The sequence below is a fragment of the Chiloscyllium plagiosum genome, unplaced genomic scaffold (genome assembly GCF_037043375.1).
Source record: "Chiloscyllium plagiosum isolate Xiang-an unplaced genomic scaffold, Cpla_swu_hap1 HiC_scaffold_23, whole genome shotgun sequence".
Classification (NCBI taxonomy): Eukaryota; Metazoa; Chordata; class Chondrichthyes; order Orectolobiformes; family Hemiscylliidae; genus Chiloscyllium; species Chiloscyllium plagiosum.
Genome location: NW_028270161.1, coordinates 17,552,593 through 17,568,230, shown reverse-complemented (window position 1 = coordinate 17,568,230; position 15,638 = coordinate 17,552,593). Strand labels below are relative to the sequence as shown.

Here is a 15,638-nt window from a genome sequence, read left to right as displayed (position 1 = left end):
ATGTTGGTCATAGGGGGTTTGCTCTGGATATTCTATTTCTGCTTTACCTGCATAGAAACTTGTACTCAAAATACTTCTTCAATAATACATACTCTACCTGTAGTGTTTGGCATTTGTTGCTCAAGTTGTATTACATTTGCAAAGCTAACTTCATCTTCAAATTCAACTTCTTCACTGTCATCTTCATAGTCTTTTCTATCAAATGCAACCTTCTGCCCTTCAGCATCTTTTCCCCAGTCTTCATCAGAATTACCTGTTCTAATGATCAGCTGGAAATCTCTTCCTAAAGGACAAACAAGAAGAAAGACTTGCAATAATATAGCATCTACCAAAAAATATTCATACACATTGAGGTATGCCTTTACCATTATAGGCTTCATGAATAAGTGTGTAGATGAATGTGTGCAGAAGAAATTAATTTGAATGTTTACCACCTGGAAATCATGAATGAACCAGGAGATCCACCCCTTACTGGAATCCAGGTCTGACGCATTCAAGTTGGGCGATCCTGACATATACAGGAAATCCAGGTATATCGTTACAAGGCTGTCAGGAAAACCAAGAAGCAATACCAAACTAAGTTGGAGACCCAGACTAACCACGTGAACACCCACTATTTGTGGCAAGCCTTACACGACATAAAGGGCTGCAAAGCAAAGTCAAACAGAACCATGGGCAACAGTGCATCCCTACCCGATGATCTCAATGTATTCTATGTTGGCTTTGAACAGAAGGGCAGTGAAACAATATCACCTGTACCAAAAGCCTGGGATGCACCTGTACCTTCAGTTGCCACCACAGACGTTAGACGAGCCTTAAGGGTGAACCCATGGATAGCAACTGGCCCAGATGGAGTCCCTAGCCATGTACTCAGATCCTCCGCACACCAGTTAGTAGTATTTACAGGCATCTTCAACCTCTCCTTACTACAATTTGAAGCTCCCAACTTCAAGAAGACCACCACCATCCCAGTGCCAAAGCAAAATCATACAGCATGTCTCGATGACTTCCGCCATGCATGTGACATCCATAACTATGAAGTGCTTCATGAGATTGGTTATGGATCACATCAAATCCAGCCACCCAGATTGCCTTGATCCCTTGCAATTAAGCCTATTGATGCAACAGGTCCAAGGCATACGCCATCTCCCTGATCCTACACTCATGCCTGGAACATCTGGATAACAAGGATACCTATGTCAGGCTCTTACCTATTGACTACAGCTCTGCCTTCAACACCATAATTCTAAACAATCTCATCTGTAAACTCCAGGACTTGGGTCTCTGCTCCCCGCTCTGTAAGTGGATTCTTGACTTCCTAACCAACAGACCACAGTCAGTGATAGCTGTCAACACCTCCTCCACAATAATTTTCAACACTCGTGTCTTGCAAGATTGCATACTCAGCCTCCTACTGTACTCCTTATACACATGACTGTGTGGCCAAATTCCACACCAACTCTATTTACAAATTTGCTGACAACACTACTGTTGTAGGTTGGATTTCAAATAACAAAGAGACTGAGTATGGGAAGGAGATAGAGTGCTTAGCGGCATGGTGTTAAGACAAATATCCCAATCAATGTCAGCAAAATGAAGGAGCTGGTGTTGATTTCAGGAAATGGAGTGGAGGGCAAGCCCCTGTCTGCATCAATGGTGAGGAGGTGGAGACGGTTGAGAGCGTCAAGTTCCTGGGAGTGACGATCACCACCGATCTGTCCTGGCTCACCCACATTGACACTACAGTCAAGAAAACAGAATATGCCTCTATTTCCTCACTATTACAAATTTTTTAATAGATGCACCATTGAAAGCATCCTATCTAAATGTATCACAGCGCGGTATGGCAACTGCTCTTCCCAAGACCGCAAGAAACATCATGCAAACTAGCTTCCCATTCATTGACTTCATCTATAATTTCTGCTGCATTGGGAAAGCAACTGACACAATCAAAGACACCTCCCAACATGGTTATACTCTCTTCCAGCCTCTTCCATTGGACAGAAGATATAAAAATTTGAATACATGTATGAAAAGATTCAGGAACAGCTGCTTCCCCACTGTCATCAGACTTTTGAATGGACCTCTTAAATGGTACTGTTGATCTCTCTGTCTGTTTTTGGTAGCTGTAACACTGTATCCTGCACTCTGTTCCATTACCCTGATGCACTTGTATGGTACGACCTGCTTGTAAAGCATGCAAGGCAATATTTTTCACAGTGCCTTGGTACACGTGACAGTAATACATTAAATCAAATCAAATGAAGGTACATTGAATACTGAGCTGCAGGCAAAGACAGTAAGATCCAGAAATGGCAAAGATAACTGATCATCTAATTTAGTTTTAGTGGTATTAGAGAAAGAATGTTGGTTGTTATTCAAAATGTGCTTTTTGATCTTTAATATCCACTCGAATTGGCAAACAAAGCCTCAATTTGACATTTCATTGCAATGACGGTATCTTCAATAATGCAGCACTCTCTCAGCAAAACACAGAATGGTTAGAAGAAAATGTTTCCAGTTTCTTGAGTAGAGTTCAATGCCTGACTATTTATCTGTTATTGTCATTGCTTGGGCTTGAACTTCAAAGTCCATATGAACCAGGTTTAAAGGAATGACCCAGGAAGTCCAACTTTAGATCTCATTATAAATGTAATATTGTTTTTGCATTATAAGAAATAAATTATTTCCATCAATTCTATAATATTAAAAATAATTTATTGGGAAACACTGGGGATATTTACACAATGCTATAACACTTATCTTGCCTACTTAGTTTTCTTTCACACCTATTGGCCAGTGATCAATAATGTAGTATTAATGCAGCGTGTAGTAAATAATAATCAGTAGTCATGCTCCTTTATTGCGTATGGCTTTAAGACACAGATAATCCAGAGCATAATAGAGATAGGGTTCTCTCGCACAGTACAGATACACTATAGCCCCAATTATTCCCTAGTTACAAAACTGTTTAACACAACTGTGTTGAAACTGAATGCTTATCAGTATTCCTTTTTATGCCCAACTCTAAAACCACATATAATACAACACCCATGAATATTACAGAAATAAGAAATAATGGATAAACTTTCTCTTTTAACTAATAATATACAACTGATTTTCTTTGTAATGAATGACCTTCTCACAGAATTCATTTCAGAGATAAAAATATTTCAAAGTAGTGCATTCTACAATTTTGTTGGCAGCTTGTTAATTCCAGAGAAAAACAAGATGGTCACATACTGATTTAAGAGAAATTTCATCCACAATTAAACATTTCTCATTAATTGTGTAGATATTGTGGAATTAATTATTTAATTTCCAAACAAATGGTATATATAAAAATCATAAGAGCAGGAAGAGACCATTTAATCCCTCAAGCCCAAGCTGTTATTTGATTAGATCAAGGCTGACCACATTTTAACTCCAACTTCCAGATTTGATTCCTTAATATGCTTACCTATCAAAAATCAGCAATTCCAGTTTTCTCGTGTTCATTTCACTCCATTGGGGAAGAATGTTGCAGATTTATACTAACCTTTTTAGTGAAGGAACACTTCTTGACATCATTTCTCAATGGCTTAGTTCTAATTTGAAGGTTATGGCTTTTTTGTGATCTTTCCTATCAGAGGAAAAAATCCCTGGAAATCCTTTAATCATCTTAAACATCCAAATAGATAGCCCTTTAACCTTGCATACTTGAGGAAATAAAAGTCTAAACTATACATCTGTTCTCATAATTTAATTCATTTAAAGTTTAATAAATTTCCTGATGAAAACCAGACTGATTCCTGGGATACCAAGACAATCATGGAGAGACTGGATCATTTTGAACTATATCACTAAAGTTTAGAAGAATGGGTGTATTTCACAGAGACCTATAACAATTCTAAATGGAATAAACCAGATTGATGCAGGAAGATTGTCCCGGATAACTGGGGAGCCCAGAACCACCAGTCACAGTCTAAAGGTATGGGGTTAGGCCATTTAAGACTGAGATGAGGAATAATTTCTTGACCTACAGATAAGCCTGTAGAATTCTCTGTTTCAGAAAGCGGTTGATGCCAAAACATTGAATGTTTTCAAGAAGGAGATAGATATAATTCTTAGGGTTAAAAGCATCAAAGGGTATGGTTAGAAAGTGGGAACAGGATACTGAGTTGGATGATCAGCAATTATCATACTGGATGGTAGAGTAGATTCAAAGAGCTGAACAGCCGTCTCCTGCTCCTGTTTCTAGGAAGAAAAGTGACAAAAATCATATTCATTCAAATAAACCATTTTCAATTGAATACACATTGCAACTGTTCTAACTCATCATTAACGACTGGATAATTTGATTGGTGCCTCCATGATCAGGACAGCTATTATATTGGTTATTGAAATATAAACATCATTAGCTGCCCAAAAACGATGTTGTCCACTTTGATTCACTATTTTAAAAAATCTCTTGATGGATCAAATTATTTTCAATTACTTCCAGTTATGCATGGTCTTGATGGTTCTTCTTGATGAATTAAAAATAGTCAATACTTTTGAAGTTTGGGCACACTTGCTATGCTATTACACCTGGCCTCTCAATATAACCTGTCAGCTCTGGAATATCTCATTCTTTTTTGGTCTGCAACAATCAGTGGAAGTTATCCTAGCTTTCACATTAAATATAGATGCTGTATGCTTTTAAATCTAATTGCAGGGCTTCCATGAATTAATTTAAATAGTAACTCATGAGTAAAAAAATTCAGATTGTCATATTAACATCGCAGATCAACTGGCAGAGGTCATCTTGGACATCTTCAACCTCTCCCTGCAGCAGGCCACTGTCCCAGGCTGTTTCAAGAGGAGCCAACATCATCCCTGTGCCTAAGGCGGCTCAATGACTAGCCCCCAGTGGCCCTAACTTCGGTGGTCATGAAGTGCTTTGAAGGCTGGTCATGGCATTAATCAACTCCAGCCTCCCACTACTCTTTGACCCATTCCAATTTACCTATCGGACCAACAGACCCATGTTGGATGCCATATCACTTGCCCTCACTCCTCTCTACAACATCTTGACACCAAGAACAGCTACATAAGAATCCTACTCATCAAGTACAATTCAGCCTTCAACACTATTATCCCCTCGAGACTGATTACTAAACGTAGTGATCTCAGACTAAGCCCCACTCTCTGCAACTGGATCCTCAGCTTCCTGACCCACAGGCCACAATTAGTGAAAATTGGGGACAATATTTCATCCTCACTATTGCTCAACACTGGAGCCCCCCAGGGGTGGGTACTCAGCCCCTTACTGTACTCATTGTATACCCATGACTGTGTCGCCAAATACCAGACTAATGCCATTTACAAGTTATTATGATGACACCACCATAGTCGGTTGAATCTCAGATGGCGATGAAAACAGACTGCAGATGGAGGTGGAAGACCTGGAAAAACAGTGCACTGAGAACAACCTAGCTCTCAATGCCAGCAAAACCAAGGAACTTTCGGCAGGATGTTACTCATGCCCCCCCCTACACATTAACAGCACAGAGGTAGAACGAGTGGAGAGTGTCAAGCTCCTGGGTCATCCACAACAAGCTTTCTTGGACTCTTCATGTGGACGCACTGGTTACAAAGACCCAAAAACGTCTCTGCTTCCTCAGACAGCTGAGAAAATTTGACACGACGGCGAATACCCTTGCCTTACTTTTATAGGTGCGCCATCGAGAGCATTCTGTCTGGATGTATCACTACCTGGTATGGTAACTGTATCATTTAAGATCGGAGACGGTTACAGAGAGTAATTAACATGGCCCGGATGATCACAAAGGCCAACCTTCCATCTATAAATAAAAGCAAATTACTGCGGATACTGGAATCTGAAACCAAAAGAGAAATGCTGGAAAATCTCAGCAGGTCTGGCAGCAGATCAAAGGGTCAGTTAGACTCGAAACATCAGCTCTTTTCTCTCCTTTCAGATGCTGCCAGACCTGCTGAGATTTTCCAGCATTTCTCTTCCATCTATAGAATCCATCTACCAGGTCCACTGTCAAGGAAAGGCCACCAGCATTCTTAAAGATCCATCCCACCCTAGTAATGATTTTCTACAACCTCTACCATCGGGGAGAATGTACAGAAGCCTGAACACACGCACCAGCCGGTTTTGTGAGTTTCTACCCTACTGTTGTGAGAATACTGATGGACTCACAAACTCTTAAGATTCGCCCGTACCTGTGTTTTTGTTTTTGCTGCTGTTTACCTATTATTTACTATCTATGCTACTTAGCTATATGATCTGCCTGTGTTGGTGCCAGAACACGTGACAATAAATTCAATTCAATTCAAAATCTCGAATAGCAATAATATTTTTGAATACATTAAACAAATTAACAAAATGATTAATAAAATTAGGACAAAGTTTGTTGCAAAACAGTGATATATCCAAAAGTTCAGGTGATATTACTAAACTGCTCAAACCATTTGATATATTACTGGTATTACAATCAGTTGAGGAAGGGTCAATGGTTCCCATCTGTTTGACTCCCTTTCAGTCAGTTGCAATTTTTCTTTCTTTATTAGCATGTAGCTATTGCATTTCAATTAAACTTAGTCAACGAGATCAAAAATGGAGAGGTAATTCCAAAGTTTATCTTGAGCGGAATCTTATTACTTATTACCAGCATCCCCCACAAAAATGTGACATCAAACGCACATACAAAGATAGGAAATGAGCTAACAAAGCAGTGATGGTAGTTGGTAGTTTGCAGGGGGTGGGGATGGTGTCTAGTATGGACTGGATGGTAAAGGTAGATGAAATAATTAATTTGAAAAGCCCCTTGATTTGAGTAATGAAAAGACCTGTGAAATAACTGCAAAGAAGCCAGATCCCATCACCAAGTCACCCTTCATTTACTCGTGCACAACACACTGGCTTTCACTATTGGTCAGCCAAGGCTTTCCTGATTGACGCAGGTTGACAACCCCAATCAAGAACCTGACAGTTAACGAGGTCAATCTGGTTCCAATCAGTACATCCTGCCCCCTACATCTGGGGATGTAGGCCTGGTGTTTCATTTGCGACGCTTTCGGCCCAGGTCCAATACCTCCAACTTGGACTCAGGCACGGCGGTGTGTACCGGACCATGACAGGTCTCTTGCTTCCAGAACTTCTCGAAGAGTCTCCTTCTCTTCTTCCTCCGGCAATGGTATCAAGGCTGCATCCATTTCAGACTCTGAGGTTTCCTTGACACTAGATGGAGGGGGAGCATGTGCGATTTCTGACAGGCCTTCTGGCTGTTCTGAGGGGTCAGGTATGATTTGCTGCTGCCCCATTTGCAAGGTAACAGCTTTCAGGTGATCCATGTATTTGTTCTGGAGCGTATCACCTACCCAAACTTTGTAAGTCATGGGACCTGACCTTGCATCAACCTCGCCCCATACCCATACAGGGCCATTTCCATGGTTCTGGCACCAAACTTCACCCCCAAATTAAATTGTTTCTCTTGCTTTGAGGAGAAATTTGGCTGGCATTCGTGTTCCTGCTGTTGTTTCACCCTCCCAACCCAGGTCTGGAAATATCAGGTTTAACTTGGGGCAGAGTCTTCTTCCCATCAGCAACTCCGCTGGAGCTATCCCTGTTGTTGTGTGTGGGGTGGTCCTATAATTGAACAAGAACTGGGACAGTTTGATCTCTATTCATGCTGTAGACTGCTTCTTTAAGACTGCCTTCAACGATTGGACCAGTCTTTCTGCTAGACCATTGGACAAAGAATGGTATGGAGATGTCCTTGTGCCAAATGCTATTTGATTACAGGAAATATTTGAATTCCCTGCTGATAAACGACATCCCATTGTCCATGACCAATACTTCTGGGAATCCGTCTATCACGAACAATGCTTGCAACTTCTCAGTTATCTTCCCTGAATTTGCTGAACAAACTTTAAGCACACCCAACCACTGTGAATGAACATCCACATTGACCAGGAACATTGAGCCCATGAAAGGACCAGCATAGTCAACATGCAATCAAGTCCAGGGTGTTTTCAGCCATACCCACAAATGTGGAGGTGCTGCGGGTGGCAATTTAGTTCTTGTTGGCACTCTGGGCACTTCCTTACCAACGTAGTTATGTCAATATCCAAACCTGGCCGCCAGACATAGCTTCTTGCTGGCATCTTGGAAGCTGCTAGATGATCCTGATGGAGTTTGGCTAGTATCAGGCAGCAACCTTTACCCAGGACAATCACCCTCGCTCCCCACAGTAAAATGGATTCCTCTACGATAATCTGGTCTCACTGGGTCCAGAAAGATTTCAGTCCTGCTTGTGATGGCCCTTCTGTTTACCCCTTTACCACCAGCAGTTGCAATTGCTCTAGGTCAGGTTCTTTTTATGTTCACAATCGGATATTGTCTGTGGTGCCTGGAAGAGTGTCCAGAAAGTTTAAAACCAAAATTAACTCTTCCAGGGAGGCACCACTGGAGGAGTATCTGCCATTGGGAGGCAGCTCAAGGCATCCGCATTAGTCACTTGGCTTGCTGGAATGGTGTTCTAACTTGTACTTGCATACACTGAGAATAAGGGACCAATGCTGAATTCTACCGGAAGCTACTGGCGGCACCACTTTGTCTTCCTTCAGTAGCCCTAGCAGGGGTTTTTGATTTATTACTATGAAAAATTCGTACCCGTAAAGATACTGGTAAAACTTCCTCACACCAAAAATGACCTCTATCTGGGCATATTTGTGTTCGGCATCAGCCAAAGTCCAGCTAGCATACAATATTTCCTCTCCATTGGGCCACAGGTGAGCCAACACTACCCCAATACTGTATGGGGAGGTATCACATGTCAGTACTACTTCTCTCTTTGGATCATAGTGGGCCAACACCTTTAGATAATGATAGCTGCTTTTCCACTTCCCTGAAGGTTGTTTCTTGGCTTTGTGACCATTTCCAATGCTGACCCTTTTTCAATATGTGTAAGGGTGCCAAGATGGAGACCAAGTTACATATGAATCTTCTGTGATAATTCACGAACGCAAGGAAAGATATAGGCTCTAATATGGATATGGGAGCTGGGCCTCCTTTGATTGCCCTCACTTTCTCTTTAAATGGGTATAACCTGATTTTGTCAACTCTGTAATCCAAGTAAGTCACTTGGGGCAACTGGAACACATTTTTCCCTTCCAAGGCACATGCTTGCCAGAGAGAAATGTTTAAGCACTATGTCCAAGTTCTCCAAGTGCTCTTTATTGGTCTTCCCTATTATTAGTACATCATCCAGATAAATGGAAACCTGGGGTAGCCCTTGTAAAATGTTTTCCATGGTCCACTGGAAAACAGCGCAGGCTGATGATAACCCAAATGGCTGTTTTGTATATTAATTTAAACCCTTGTGGGTATTATTTGTAGCATACCTCTGGGACTCCTTGTCCAGTTGCAATTGCAGGTGGACATGGTTCATGTCTAGCTTCATAAACATCAGCAACCTCCGCCAACTTTGCAAACGAGTCCTCTATATGAGGGATCGGGTATTTATCCAGCTGCACAAAGTGGGTTACCGTTTGCTTGAAATTCCCACAAAGGCAAACCGAGCTGTCAGGCTTCACAATTGGTATGACCAGTGTTGCTCATTCTGCAAACTGCACTGGTTTAATGGTTCCTTGCTCTCCAGCCTTTGGATTTCCATCTTTATTTTTGCCTGCAAGGCAAATGGCACTGGATAGGCCTTGCAAAATCTTGGAATTGTGTCCTGGTCAACATGTAAGGTGGATTTGGCCCTTTTGATAGGCCCAAGCCCTTCTTGGAAAAACCTGATATTTCACTAGGACTTCACTGAAGCAGCATTTTCCAATCGCAAAATGCTGAGCCAATCAAGGTGAATCTTTCTCAACCAATTCTGCCCCAAAAGGCTTCGGCCTGAGTCTTTTACTGCCATCAGTGGTAATTGCGTCAACTGCTTCTCATAGGAATCGTACCCTTAATTTGCAACGGTTCCCAAGTGTATGTTCTCTGTCAGGCTGAGGTCTTGCACAAGCTTAGAGGTTAGAGTCCTGTGCGAATCTTGTTAAAGACAGACTCTGCAATCACAGATACAACTGTGCCAGTATCAAACTCCATGGGAACTCGGTGACCATTTAACCAAAAGATAATTTTAATTGGCTCCGATTTGAGAGTCACTAAGTAATTTAATTGTACCATCCCGAATGTAAGGGAACTTTCCATGGTGAGCATGCTCCTGGATACCAGTCTACAAGTTTTGCTACTCAAGTCAGGGCTTGTAGGACTCCTTTGCTGTCGCTGGTCCGCCTACCGTCAGCAACTACAATGGCCCAAATCTTTAAGAACTGTTTAGCCACTTAGCTGAGGCTCAGTTTTGTTGTGAATTCTGCTGTGTGGGTTTGCCAGGGTCCCTCTGCTCAGGATATGCCCTTTGTGAGGATCTGTGATTGTCTATACTCACGTGGTATTCCTCAGGCTTAGTTAGACAGGTGAGGTTGTCCACTTCCAACGGGATGCCTTGTAGTTCCCATGCTCTGCTTGCCACATTTTCTAATGACAAGGCTAGCTGCAGTGCCTGTTTGAAGTCCAGTTGGGCTTCAGCTAATAGATGCTTCTGTGTGGTTACATCATTAATCCCACATATCAAACAGTCTCTCAGCATCTCATTCAGGGTTAACTCTGCCAGTTGTTGTAATGTCATTAAAAATCCTGATACGGAATCTACTTGTTCTCTAACAGCGGAATAAAACTGATAGTGTCTCAGGATTAGAGGAGGTTTGGGGCCATTATATTCCTTAACCAAGGTAAAAACAATGACTGCAGATGCTGGAAACCAGAGTTTGGATTGGTGGTGCTGGAAGAGCACAGCAGTTCAGGCAGCATCCGAGGAGCAGCAAAATCGACGTTTCGGGCAAAAGCCCTTCATCAGGAATAAAGGCAGAGAGCCTGAAGCGTGGAGAGATAAGCTAGAGGAGGGTGGGGGTGGGGAGAAAGTAGCATGGAGTACAATAGGTGAGTGGGGGAGGGGATGAAGGTGATAGGTCGGGGAGGAGGGTGAAGTGGATAGGTGGAAAAGAAGATAGGCAGGTAGGACAAGTCATGGGGACAGTGCTGAGCTGGAAGTTTGGAACTAGGGTGAGGTGGGGAAAGGGGAAATGAGGAAACTGTTGAAGTCCACATTAATGCCCTGGGGTTGAAGTGTTCCGAGGCAGAAGATGAGGCGTTCTTCCTCCAGGCGTCTGGTGGTGAGGGAGCGGCGGTGAAGGAGGCCCAGGACCTCCATGTCCTCGGCAAAGTGGGAGGGGGAGTTGAAATGGTGGGCCACAGGGCGGTGTGGTTGATTGGTGCGGGTGTCCCGGAGATGTTCCCTAAAGCGCTCTGCTAGGAGGCGTCCAGTCTCCCCAATGTAGAGGAGACCGCATCGGGAGCAACAGATGCAATAAATGATATTAGTGGATGTGCAGGTAAAACTTTGATGGATGTGGAAGGCTCCTTTAGGGCCTTGGATGGAGGTGAGGGACGAGGTGTAGGCACAGGTTTTGCAGTTCCTGCGGTGGCAGGGGAAGGTCCCAGGATGGGAGGGTGGATTGTAGAGGGGGCGTGGATCTGACCAGGTAGTCTTTGCGGAAGGTGGAAAGGGTTGGGGAGGGAAATATATCCCTGGTGGTGGGGTCTTTTTGGAGATGGCGGAAATGTCAGTGGATGATTTGGCTTATGCGAAGGTTGGTAGGGTGGAAGGTGAGCACCAGGGGCGTTCTGTCCTTGTTACGGTTGGAGGGTTGGGGTCTGAGGGCGGAGGTGCGGGATGTGGACGAGATGCATTGGAGGGCATCTTTAACCACGTGGGAAGGGAAATTGCGGTCTCTAAAGAAGGAGGCCCATCTGGTGTGTTCTGTGGTGGAACTGGTCCTTCTGGGAGCAGATACTGCGGAGGCGGAGGAACTCTGCCAAGTCTTGGAAAGTTTTAGTCTCTGGTGCCTTTGGGAAAGTTAAGCCCCTTACAACCGAAAATGCTGTGGGTCCACATACAGTCAGATGGATTACTCATTGCTTTTATCTGATCCAATGTCATTTGCCCAGAAAAAGTATTGCATTCTTTCCACACACTGGACCAGTCTTCAACAGCAGGTCAAATGAGTCAAGCTTCTCAAATAGAAGCATGATGCCAGAAGTGCTTTCTTTACTCTAAGATGACAGTTGCAAGTGAATGTTCTTCAGGCACGTCCTGTTTTATTCCATTGCCACTGAAATAACTGCATGGAGGCCAGGTTCTGTCACCAAGCCACCCTTTATTTACTCGTGCACAGTACACTGGCTGTACCCAGACAGCGCGGAGTCTGTCCTTTAAACTGAGGAGATTAAACTGATATGCTTTTTTTTCTTCTATTGCAAAATCCTAATTCTTTTCACAAAACATAAGGAATTACAACGTCACTGACAACTGCACCACTAGTTGAATGAAGCTTGCTTGCATTCCCTACATAAGAACTTCAGCCCAGGGCCTACACATGACAATTACACACAAAGGGGCAGTCTCGGGTCGACACACTAAAACAACGGCAGAGAAGCTGCGTCCGATCACCAAGTCACCCTTTATTCACTGACGCCTAACCATCACGGAGTCCGTCCTTCAAACTGAAGGTGATTCTACATTCCTGGTCGTATGTTTTTCTTTGTCTTGCAAAATCATAACACTTTTCACAAAATACAAGGTATTATGACATGCTTGACAATTACATCATTAGTTGAATGAAGCTTGCTTGCATTTCCTGCATAAGAACTTCAGCACCTGGCCTATGCAAGGATCTTTAGGTCTATTCATGGAGCTTACACACAAAGGCACAGTCTTGGGCCTACACACTGAAACAACAGCATAGATGCTGCATGCTGTCACCAAGTCATCTTTTAGTTTGCTAGTGCAGTACACTGGCTGTTGCTAGCTAGCTCGGAATTAGTTTCAAACCGAGGAGTAATCTCCTGTGTTTTTTTCCTGTCACCCTTTATTTACTAGCACACAATACACTGGCTTTGGCTAGCCAGCTTGGAGTCAATCCTCCACTGAGGATATTCTAATCTTGTGGGGTTGTTTTCCTGTTTATTTTAAATACAAAGTCCTCATGAAGTTACAACACATGGCAACAGCCACTGTACATCAAGGTCATCAGAGAAATAGAGACATTAACAAAGAACACCACAAATCTCAGTGTAAACAATAACGTAGAACAGTATATGGATGCAGACAAAATTGTTACACAGGTCAATTCCTTCTATTAGATAAAGTACTGCAAAATCTAAAGCTATCACATAAAAAGAAAAGCAAACTTAATATCGTAGAAATAAAAGCTTCAGCGGCAAGTCAAAACCCACACAAATTAACAGGACACAGCAACAGATACTGTGCATCAGAGCACATCACTAAGGAATAAGATATTAACATAAAATATTCCATAGGAATACATTGCATTGTAGACAATAATACAAAACAGTAAAACACTAACATACCTCCCACAGGGCCAGCTATTAGTCGGCCGACATAGGGGCCGGCTATCGATCAACCTATAGACCTTCTCGCTATCGGTCTGTCGACACATGGGCTGGCAATACCCGAAACGTCGATTCTCCTGTTCCCTGGATGCTGCCTGACCTGCTGCGCTTTTCCAGCAACACATTTTCAGCTCTGCCTTTCAATCAGCCCACTTTCTGGCTATCAGTTGGCCTACACATGGGCTGGCAATTGGACGATTGACACACGGGCCGGCTGTCAGCCAGCCCATCCACAACGGTCCGATCCACCCACAAAAACATAATGCACATGTGAAGAAGACTCAGTCCAACCATAAAGGCACAGTCCACTCACAAAGGCCTAGTCCACCTGCAAAGGCACATCTACTCACAAAGGCAAAGTCTGCACACGGAGGCGCAGTCCTCACAGGAAGGTACTGTACACATATGGAGGCAGGGTACACACGCCAAAACTTGGTACACGTACAAAGGCTCGTCCGGGGCTCACATACAGAAGTTAAGTCCAGGATCCATCCACTGAATTAACGGCACAAAGGCCGGGTCCCATCATCAAGTCATCCTTCAGTTCACGTGTTCATATAGTACACTGGTTGTAGCCAGCCAGCTCAGAGTCAACCCTCAACTGAGGAGGTTCTAATCTCCTGGTTATATATTTTTTGTCAACAGAGGCCAGTATCCTGTCGCCAAGTCACTCTTAATTTACCAGTGCACAGTACACTGTGGCCAGCCAGCTTGAAGACAGTCACCTGAACTGAGGAGATTCTAATCTCCTGGTTATATTTTTTTTCAGCAGTACATACTGGCTGCAACTTAGCCAGCACAGAAATCACTTCTCCTTGCAGGAACACACTGGCTGTGTAGCCAGCCAGCTCAGAATCAGTTTCCTGAACTGGGAGATGCTAACCTCCTGATTGTATTTTTTTGTGTGATGGTGGTGGTGCTGGTGCAGCTGAATACAGCCCAGAGAAACAAAACAAAAACACAAAAAAGGAAGGTGATGTTTCCAGTCGAGAGAACTTTTCCCTCTCCTGGTTATACATACACATTTTTCTCTTTTTTTCTAGAAAGAGCTAGAGTGCAAACCCTATTACCAGCCTCTCTGCCACTCCCTTATCCTATTTTCTGACCCTGCTTTCTTTTTTTCCCAATACTCTACTTCATCTCTTTTCAATCTGTTTCCTCATTTTTAACCTGTCTTCCAGAGGAAGTGGTGGAGACTGGTACAATTGCAACATTTAAAAGGCATTTGGATGGGTACATGAGTAGGAAGGGTTTGGAGGGATATGGGCCAGGTGCTGGCAGGTGGGACTAGATCGGGTTGGGATATCTGGTCGGCATGGACGGGTTGGACCGAAGGGTCTATTTCCATGCTGTACATCTATATGACTCTCACTCTCTCTCTCTCTCTCTCTCTCTCTCTCTCTCTCTCTCTCTATATATATATATATATATATATATATATGACTCTTCTTGACCTGAAAAGTACCCTTCATCTAAAGAAATACAATTATGAAATAACTGCACAGAAGCTAATATACTGGCAGGGAAATTTGCTAGAGCTGCTCGGAGGATTTAAACTAATAAGGTGGGACCCAGGGAGATAGTGAGGAAAGAGATCAGTCTGAGACTGGTACAGTTGAGAACAAAAACGAGTCAAACAGTCAGGGCAGGCAGGGACAAGGTAGGACTAATAGATTAAACTGCATTTATTTCAATGCAATGGGCCGAACAGGCAGATGACCTCAGGAACATGGGACTGGGATATCATAGCAATTACAGAAACATGGCTCAGGGATGGGCAGGACTGGCAGCTTAATGTTCCAGGATACAAATGCTACAGGAAGGATAGAAAGGGAGGCAAGAGAGGAGGGGAAGTGACATTTTTGATAAGCTTTAGCATTACAGCTGTGCTGAGGGAGGATATTCCTGAAAATACATCTAGGGAAGTTATTTGGGTGAAACTGAGAAATAAAAAAGGGATGATCACCTTATTGGGATTATACTATAGACCTCCTAATAGTCAGGTGGCCTTTGTGTGGAGCAGCAGAAAATGGGGGAGACACTAAACGAGTATTTTGCATCAGTATTTACAGTGGAAAAGGAGATGGAAGATATAGACTGTAGGGAAATAGAT

At 43.1% G+C, this 15,638-nt stretch overlaps 1 protein-coding gene across 1 annotated transcript in view; it reads right to left on the bottom strand.

The window, feature by feature from the left end:
* Nucleotides 1–15,638, bottom strand: part of col7a1l (collagen type VII alpha 1-like) — a 432,947-nt gene that overhangs the window by 32,697 nt on the left and 384,612 nt on the right. Inside the window, exon 95 of the mRNA XM_087999395.1 lies at nt 98–283. Within this exon, the coding sequence (XP_087855521.1) occupies nt 98–283 (186 nt within the window). The remainder of the gene's footprint in view (nt 1–97; nt 284–15,638) is intronic.